Source organism: Populus euphratica, unplaced genomic scaffold, assembly GCF_000495115.2.
Source record: "Populus euphratica unplaced genomic scaffold, PopEup_1.0 scaffold25.1, whole genome shotgun sequence".
Classification (NCBI taxonomy): domain Eukaryota; kingdom Viridiplantae; phylum Streptophyta; class Magnoliopsida; order Malpighiales; family Salicaceae; genus Populus; species Populus euphratica.
Window position 1 is genome coordinate 1451081 of NW_011499851.1, and position 8796 is coordinate 1459876.

At 34.2% G+C, this 8796-nt stretch overlaps 2 protein-coding genes across 2 annotated transcripts; one reads left to right on the forward strand and one right to left on the reverse strand.

Moving 5' to 3' along the window:
* The first annotated feature begins 3794 nt into the window (after positions 1-3794).
* LOC105121485 (isoflavone reductase homolog) lies at positions 3795-5785 on the forward strand. Its single transcript, XM_011020140.1, has 4 exons — positions 3795-4153; positions 4788-5028; positions 5119-5322; positions 5446-5785. Exons 1-4 carry the CDS (start codon positions 3824-3826, stop codon positions 5607-5609), a joined length of 939 nt encoding a protein of 312 aa, XP_011018442.1. The 5' UTR covers positions 3795-3823; the 3' UTR covers positions 5610-5785.
* A 281-nt stretch (positions 5786-6066) lies between these two features.
* Positions 6067-8796, reverse strand: LOC105121484 (myb family transcription factor APL-like). Its single transcript, XM_011020139.1, has 6 exons — positions 8303-8796; positions 7768-7844; positions 7593-7656; positions 7342-7417; positions 6748-6817; positions 6067-6606 (listed from the first exon to the last, which is right to left on the reverse strand). Exons 1-6 carry the CDS (start codon positions 8451-8453, stop codon positions 6196-6198), a joined length of 849 nt encoding a protein of 282 aa, XP_011018441.1. The 5' UTR covers positions 8454-8796; the 3' UTR covers positions 6067-6195.

An 8796-nucleotide genomic window follows, 5' to 3' on the forward strand; every position in this document is an offset into this window, starting at 1 on the left:
ATTAAAATATTCTGAAAATAAAAAGTTATTTTAAATAAATAAATTTAAAATTTTTAATAACACGGTGCAAACACACCTTTAATATAAAGTTGTCTTGATATATGTGTATATATATATAAAGACAAAGAAATATGTTGAATTTTCATTTCACACTTTAAATATTTCTTGATGTTGAAAAAAACGTAACATCACCTGCATTTTTATTTCTTTTTACGTTATAAAGTAACTTCTTACCTGTAACGAAGAGGGGATGAGGTGACTAGTTTGATCTAAGAGTATATTTGGAATTTCAAAACGTACACATGAAGATCATCATGTGCTAACTACTACACCGTTTTGCTGTTGCTGAAAGATCCCAGAGCTGGTTTAATTTGTTTCATACCAGTAATGGATACCGACCGGAACCAACCTGAATGAATAAATTTTTTGTTTGCTCGATCAGTTTTCCCTCTCTAATCGAGCCGCCACCACCCACCCATGTCGCTCTCTTCCTCTCACTCTCTTCTCCAATCTCCATTCCCCCTGTTAGCAGCAGACGTTGACAATAACACTAGCAGGCATTAGCCCCAACCAACTCTGACTCTCAGCAAACAGCAAAACCAAATAAAATCACCGAAATATGATGTCGAGAGAAATTTAACAGGCATCAGATGAGTTTTTAAGACAGATGTTATTGAAGCTGGTGAGCGTTGCAAGCAGACAGCTGGTGAAACTTCCAGTGTCATTGAAATATCATGTCGAGAGAAATTTAACAATTCCAAATAAAATCACCAACAAGAGTTGAAGTGAACCAAACGTGTACTGCAAAGTTAATAGACAACACACTTGTTGAGTGGGTCTGTGTGATCTACTTTGGCTACTGTTTTTTATTTTTTTTTAATATTATTAAATTTATTTGGTCTAGATTTTTTTAATGATATAAGTATATATTGTTATCAGAGTTTTATTAATACTGGGGTATTATTTTTCTTTCCTTCCTTTTATTTTCTATTTCGCCTCTTCTTCTCGTTGGAATAAGTGTCAATCCATTCTAAATATTTGTTTAAAATATTTCACTTTCTCATTGCAACTTATTAAAAAAATCATGGTTATTAAGGTAATTTAACTTGTTAAATTTTAAATCTACTTTTCAATAATTATAAATTTGAGTTTTCTCAAAAACACTAAAAACTTGCATACTTGTTACTGGATATGTGAAATTAATTAAAATGCATAAATTGAATGAATACTTTACATTAATAAAAAAAATCATGGTTATAACCTGCAACTTTACCGGACATTAATGCTATTTTTAAATAAATAAAAAAATGATATGCGGTAGTTTTGTCAAATTTTTTAAAATAATGTGCTAGTTCTAAATAAACCGAGTTTTCCAAGCATGAGAATTGGCAGGTCCTCAAGTATTTGCACGAACATCCGCACTTCAATTCGGCCAATAAACTCGGTAGCTTTTTAAAGAAAGAACGGTGAAGGGGACAAGATGACATGGTGTACGACTCATTCTTGTCAAGCTGAGCCATCAATTGAGATTATGACTTGATCAATAACAGTAATATATTACCATGCAATGCACTAGAAGGCTGAGATGAGATTTTTTTTTCTTCAACATACACCATAAACTAGATCCTTAAAATATACAATTAACTGAAAATTAATGAAGGTAAAAGAGAACTTATTTTCAGTGCATGGTGTGGAACAAAGAAGATCAAAGTTAAATTCATGGACTTGAAATGTATCCATTAATTAGCTTTGATCACCACTGCCAAAATGATCGATTCTGTAGGTGCCAAAACAATATATATATATAATGATTATTTATACCACATATGAGACTTGTTTTTGTAACAATTCATAGAATACCAACCAAACTCCTGAACAATTAGCTATTACTAAATTGTTGCCCACATTACATTATGGATCAAATCAATGTTTTTTTAACATAAAACAAATGTTCTGACCATACTAATATTTTTTTTGAAAGTAAGAAATGTCTAAGACATAGATTGAGTTAGATAAGCTGAGTTGATTTAATAATATAATTAAAAAAATATTGACAAAAAATAAAGTGAAAAAATAGCAATTATTAAATATAAAAATGAGTTGGTAATATCATACTCGTGAGGAAAAAAAATAAAATCTCATTAGAAACTCGTCATCTCTTTACTATAGACATTACCTTATTATAAAAAAAAAAAGCTTATAACTTTAACATTATCACAAAAAACTACACGATGATACCAAAAAAAATCACATATGTTGTCAGAATATTAGCCCAAAAAACAAACCTAGCAAAATACCAAGACGTGATCTCATATTTATATTTAATTATTTAATTATAAAATAAAAAATATTCAATCAAAGCTAAATTCAACAAAAAACAATAATTAAAAAAACTCGAGTTAACCAACTTATTTTTAAAATTAATAAAAAATCCTATAAAAAATAAATAAAAAAATAATAGAACTTAAGATCTAATTAAATAAATATTAAAAGATCAAACTAAAAAAATATAAATTTTACAAAAAATTAAAAAATTTTCTAAACCTAATTTAATCTTTTAAATAAATTCATAACCTATAAAATTATAAACTCAAGCTTACTAAAAATAACTTTATTCCCGGTCAATTTAAGTTTTACTGCGTCCACTTAATAAGCTTTAACAAAAACATTAAAAGTATGGCAAAAGTACCTTGGAAGCACAATGCCACCCACACACGGATTAATGTGATTCGCAAAGTGCTTCTTCTTTCTTTTTTTTTATCTTCTGCTTCGAGAGTTTTTCCATTTCAGTCACCAAATTATTATTTTTTTAATTTAGTCCTTTAACATTGTGCTAATGAGAAATTAGGCTCAATTTCCCTCCCTTCTCTGAGAATGGAATGATCTGACATTAATTTCAATTAGAAGGGTCTCAATTCCTCATCACTAATAAAAACACAATAAATTAGCATGGCCAAGGTTTTTTTTCTAGTGAGATGATTACACACGCGAACATATGAATCTGGTCGTCGTCTAAATTAGTTGCAGCAAATTAAAGAAATCATGGATATTCCTCATGCCCCCTGCCCCTTTGTCTAATCAATTTCTAGACATACCACAGATCACCTAAATGGCCTGATTATTGGCTAATTCACGGCTTGCTTTCTCTTTTTTATCGACAGAAACATGACAACTTAGTTACGTTAAGATTACATCACCGAGATTTGACAAATAAAGCGCTTGCAGAGGTTACTTATGAAAGTCTGTGCGAAAATAGACGTTGAAAGGAATGGAAGAAGGATACGCCAGCGCCATTGACAAAGTAAGATCTCTTCATTTTGCTTTTTCTTGAGGTGAGTGCAACCACCGCCTGACATTTGAGTAATGAGCACGACGGTTACCACGTCGAAATCATCCAACTGTGTCCAAGTTTGAGTGTTTGGAACTCGGGAAAGTTTAAGTTTTTTATGTTTAATCTAGCCATAAACATCTTGTTTTAAGTTTTTTATGTTTAATCTAGCCATAAATATCTTGTTCTATATATATATATAATTTCTTTCTAAGAACTTTTAACTGACGTCAATATTCGACGCGAAAATTTTTGTCACCTAGTTAACCCGTCTGGCTCCTCTCTGAAGCCCCGGTGAATGAATTTTCCTAAACTACTAGACCATTGACAATTTCAAGTCACCAATTCAATAGTATCTTGTGATTCAAAAGAATAGAATAGAATAGAATAAAACGACCGTCAAGATATAAATTAATTAACAAAATCACGACGAAGCCTTTTGCAGAATCTTTTATATAAGGCATGGTTCTATGACTCTCGAAACAATCAAATCTCATGGCAAAGAGCAAGGTTCTTGTTGTTGGGGCTACTGGGTATATCGGTAAGAGAATTGTGAAGGCAAGCATAGACCAAGGCCATATAACCTACGTCCTTCAACGTCCTGAGACAGGCCTTGACATTGATAAGCTACAGCTGCTAATGTCATTTAAAAAGCAAGGAGCTCGCCTTGTTGAGGGTTCATTTTCCGATCAGAAAAGCCTTGTGGAGGCAGTAAAGAACGTTGATGTTGTCATTTGCACCATGTCCGGGGTGCATTTTAAGAGCCACAACATTTTGATGCAGCTCAAGCTTGTGGATGCCATCAAAGAAGCAGGAAACGTGAAGGTACTTGAATATTCATGATAATTCAGTTTGTACCGTAAGCTGTTAATGGCTATCTATGCATATTTTTTTCTCCTCCTTCGGGCTATCCTGCATGCAAGTGATGCAGTTCAAAGTTAGCTATTAGTTTTTAACATGGAGGTGTTTCGCTGCTGTTGTTAAAACTGGTAGCAAGAAGCACTCTAGAATACTGAATAATTAATGGCTCCACATAATTTAACTCTTTCCTGAGATGACATTAGAAACAATAGTATGACCTAGTTACCTTCTGGCGATGATCAAATCGCTTAAGATAAGATAGCGGTGACACTCCAACATTTAATTAAAGCGAAGCAAAGCATGATATGCCTGATCAGTTTAGTCGCTGTGTTATAATCTATTTGCTTATGGCAAAGGCCCAAATTAAAGGCTTGTGCAGTATACTTTCCACTTTGAAACAATATCCTAATTAAGTTCATTTAGGATATTAATTAATAACGAAGATCAAATTGTAGGTTTCTTAAGGATTCCTAACCAAATAACAATAAGTTAATGGAAGATAACATAAAAAAATCACTGTCACACTTGCTTAATTTTGTATTATCTTACTAGGGTACTAATTAAGAAGTCTAAACATACTTCTATTGAGTTGTGGCAGCGTTTCTTGCCTTCGGAATTTGGTATGGACCCAGCAAGAATGGAGCATGCACTAGCACCAGGAAGAGAAACATTTGACCAGAAAATGATAGTAAGAAAGGCAATTGAGGATGCTAAGATCCCCTTCACTTATGTATCCGCTAACTGCTTTGCGGGTTACTTTGTTGGCAACCTCTCTCAGCTTGAGACCCTAACCCCTCCAAAAGATAAAGTTTGTCTCTATGGAGATGGAAATGTTAAGGGTAATGATGGTTGTGAGGAGAAAGAAACCCTTAATCCTATTTGGTTGTAGTTTGTACTGAATAATGCTATATGTTTGTTTTGTTGTTTAGCTGTTTATATGGATGAAGATGATATTGCAACATACACAATCAAAGCAATAGATGATCCACGAGCATTGAACAAAACATTGTACCTAAGGCCACCAGAAAACATTCTCTCACAAAGACAGTTAGTTGAGATCTGGGAGAAACTCAGTGGAAAGGAACTAGAAAAGATCAGCATTCCCGGAGAAGACTTCCTAGCTTCCATGAAAGGTACATATGAGGACTAAACAAAAAAATGATCGAACATCATATATACATCACTCTTTTTCATCTTTTTTTTCATTGTTTACCTTGGTTATATTGGTTTATTAAATTTATTTTTGTATGTTGCAGAGAAGGATTATGCAGCAAAGGCAGGAATGGGGCATTTCTATCATATTTCCTACGAAGGTAGTTTGACAAATTTTGAAATAGGAGAAGATGGAGAAGAAGCTTCAAACCTTTATCCAGAAGTGAAATACACTCGCATGGATGAATATCTGAGTATCTTTGTTTAAAAAGTAACCCACATCCTACAGCAGCAGTATAATGAATAGCTGAAAATCTTCTTCTTGCTTGCTTTTTTTGTCCTCCAGCTCTATTAACGTTTTGTATCATCAGAACGATATGTATCAAGAACAAATTGTGTTGAATGTTTTAATGAAACGATTAGTGGGCTTATCAATTAATATTACTGCTCTTTTCTTCCGTCGAGATTTATCTTGAATGCCTATATGCTTGCTAATTTGTGGCCTGGCCTTGAGTATTATTGACCTTAAAGCTTCTTTCGAAGATTAAGGCTTTTAACCTTAACGAAAACGCAGGCCTAGCATCTGGTATAACAGGACCTGACTGCTGAGGCCATGATGACAAATCTTAAGAAGACAGAGGGGCCTAGCTCCGACTTGAGTGTTTTGTACTAATGTAACCTGGTGATTTACGTGCATGCAGTTCTCAGAGCAGAAAAATGAACCATACACAACAAATTGTAAATAGAGGATCTGTCAAGTTTATAACATAATTTATAAGCAGCTTTTTAGGGTCACACTATAAGGAGTTGCAAAATGTTTGTTGTGGAAGTAATTACTAAATATTACTACTAATTTATCTCCTATATGAAAGCATTTTGAGTTCTAACTCAGATCCATTTGCAGCAACAAAATCATAGGTACCCTTGGTGTTTAAGTCAAAATGTACGGAATCTCCATGAAGGTGGTGCTTCACATCTTTAGTTTCCTGTGTCTGTCCCTCTCTATCGATATGGATAGCCGAACCATTTGTCTTGATATTGACACCTTGCAAATCAGTGATGTGTGGTTTCCTATCTTCTGCATTCAAATTCTCAATGAGACTAGATATAGCCAAATTGAAGCCTGTTAATTGAGCTCTTGTAGCTTCTAAATTCCCATTTCCGTCGTCATTCAAGTTCTGTGAGAGGCTCTTCTCGGCTTTCTCCAGTATGGACTGCAAGTACTTCCCTTGTGCCTCTATTCTCATCTGCAGCTTCTGCTGTACCTGTTGTAGAGAAGATCAACTCAACGTATCAAACTAGAAATTTGAGAATGACCTGGCTAAGTTTAGTGATATTCTAGGAGAAACTACCAAAACAGAGAAACAAAGACAGAGAGAGGGCAGACTCTTATGTGAAAGTTATACCTCAAGTTGTTCTTGTAATGTTTTCTGTACTTCAATCTGACTATTCAATGCCTCTGCAACTGGGATTTCTCTGTTTCGAACATACATCAATTAGTACCAACATTGAAATTTGGGAATAAACACGTTTAGCCACCATACTCTTGTTTTTTTTAATGATTTTTGCCTCGACACAAAACTTTTAATGGATTTTGTTGTTTAACTCGTTATTGCTTTAAGGACTGTACCATTCACCCAACTCCGTTAGTTTGAGTGGTCATTACCTCTAGAAAATAACATGAGGAACTTTTAAAAAGAGACCAAAAAAAGAAGAAAGAATCACATTTTCTTAAATTAAAAGAACCTAACTCATTAAAAAAACATTTCAGTTTCTTCCCTTTTTAAGATTTTCTTTTCAAGGACAATCCTTAATGGAATTACTAGTTAAGGGGCATAATCCATAAAAATCTCTGTACAGGGGCAAAAACACAAACACTTGTAGATAGAAATAAGCAATGTTCAAGGAAACAGTTAAGGGCTTGAGACATCCAGAAAAAATCATGTTTTTTTTCTCACAGAAACTACATGTAAATACAGAAGAACGACGGCGGAGCATACCCTTGTTCTTTATCCATTCTTGGTGAACTGGTACTTGTCGCTGAGGAACCATGACTGAAGTTTACATATGAAGCCCCTAGAAGTCAATTGAAGTGGTAAGTCGCGAGACTAATAATACACAGAACTAATTGGCTATGCAAGTTCTTGTAAGAGCTTTATAAGCTACAGTGGGATCAAGCGCCAATTTTTCAAGCTGAAACCAGTTATTTGTGTTCAAAATGGGATAATAAGAAAAGCAATGATGAACCAACCTCTGCTCTCCCTGCTTTGTTCTGAAATGTTCTGTCTCCGAGCCTGGTGCCCTAATCTGTATTTCTGCAGATAAATAAGCCAGCATATTTACAGAGTCATAATTCAAAGGCAAAAGGAAAGGAAATAGATCAAGCATCAGTGATGTGAGCAGCATTAGTTATGTTAAAACTGTACCTGTAAATGACTCTTTAAGTGGTACAATGTCAAACCCTTTAATCCCATTAACCTCAAGACTGCCTTTGGAGTTGCCTCTGAAAATAAATCCAGTCTATATAATTAGATTAACTACGAGATTAAAGAGAAAACATTCAAATGTAGACTCAATTTGATTAAGTTCATACAAATATTAAGAAGAATTCGTTAGTAATAGACCAGATATATGAACTGTCTTGTCATTATCGTGTTTCGAGTGCCAACGGCATTGCTATAGTCAAGGCAGAGCCTGTGTCTTTTTATCACTGGGAGCAGTTATTTCTGATATAGTTTCTGTAAAATCGAGTCAAGACCAAGGAGAAAATTTGCAGCGGCTCTAATCATATTTCCTGGAAGATTCCAAATGAGCTAGGCGTGCTAATATGGCTATTTCAATTAATATGGGCAACTGAATCAAGCAAATCATCAATCTTGCAAATCCTTCCTAGCTAGCTAGAAATTAAATAAAGTTTAAACAAGAAAAAAGAAGAAGAAGATGAATTTAGAGTGAACTTACTGTCGGGGCCACCAAGCTTGGTGACAGCATCAACAAAACGATCATGAAGATCAGCAGTCCACCTAAGTCTTGGCTTAGGGTCTCTTGTCATCATCACCATCCCATTCTCGTATGGATAATTCCCTCCCCCAACAAATGTTGTTCTCTCCATGTATAACACCTCCCACAAAAAGTTATCTTTTCTACTTCACTGGCTGGAGAATAGAAGTCTCCAAGCAGCTTTTTTGCTTCTGCTCTTTCTAAAACTCTTTCTTTCCCAAAACATAAGAAGACCCAAAAGTGAAAAAGGAAGAGAAGGCTATCAAGAAAGTGAAAAGGATAGTCCAGAGGATTTGTTTATGTGGAGCAATTCTTTGCAAGAAGAAGGGACCAAAATTCAACAAGCGTGCATAATAAAGGAGAAAAACCAAATACAAACAAGTGTATACAAGTGCTTATATAGATTTTTTTTTACTAGTTATTTGAACAACAACATGGTGTTCTTGTTTGATTGA

What these genes read in the sequence shown, in the direction of transcription:
- LOC105121485 (XM_011020140.1), top strand. Translation starts at nt 3,824, where the DNA reads ATGGCAAAGAGCAAGGTTCTTGTTGTTGGGGCTACTGGGTATATCGGT. An exon ending in TGGAGATGGAAATGTTAAGG is followed by an intron (nt 5,029 to 5,118) that starts GTAATGATGGTT and finishes TTTGTTGTTTAG; the next exon opens with CTGTTTATATGGATGAAGAT. An exon ending in CTTCCTAGCTTCCATGAAAG is followed by an intron (nt 5,323 to 5,445) that starts GTACATATGAGG and finishes TGTATGTTGCAG; the next exon opens with AGAAGGATTATGCAGCAAAG.
- LOC105121484 (XM_011020139.1), bottom strand. Translation starts at nt 8,453, where the DNA reads ATGGAGAGAACAACATTTGTTGGGGGAGGGAATTATCCATACGAGAAT. An exon ending in ACTTAAAGAGTCATTTACAG is followed by an intron (nt 7,657 to 7,767) that starts GTACAGTTTTAA and finishes ATTTATCTGCAG; the next exon opens with AAATACAGATTAGGGCACCA. An exon ending in ACAAAGCAGGGAGAGCAGAG is followed by an intron (nt 7,418 to 7,592) that starts GTTGGTTCATCA and finishes ATTGACTTCTAG; the next exon opens with GGGCTTCATATGTAAACTTC.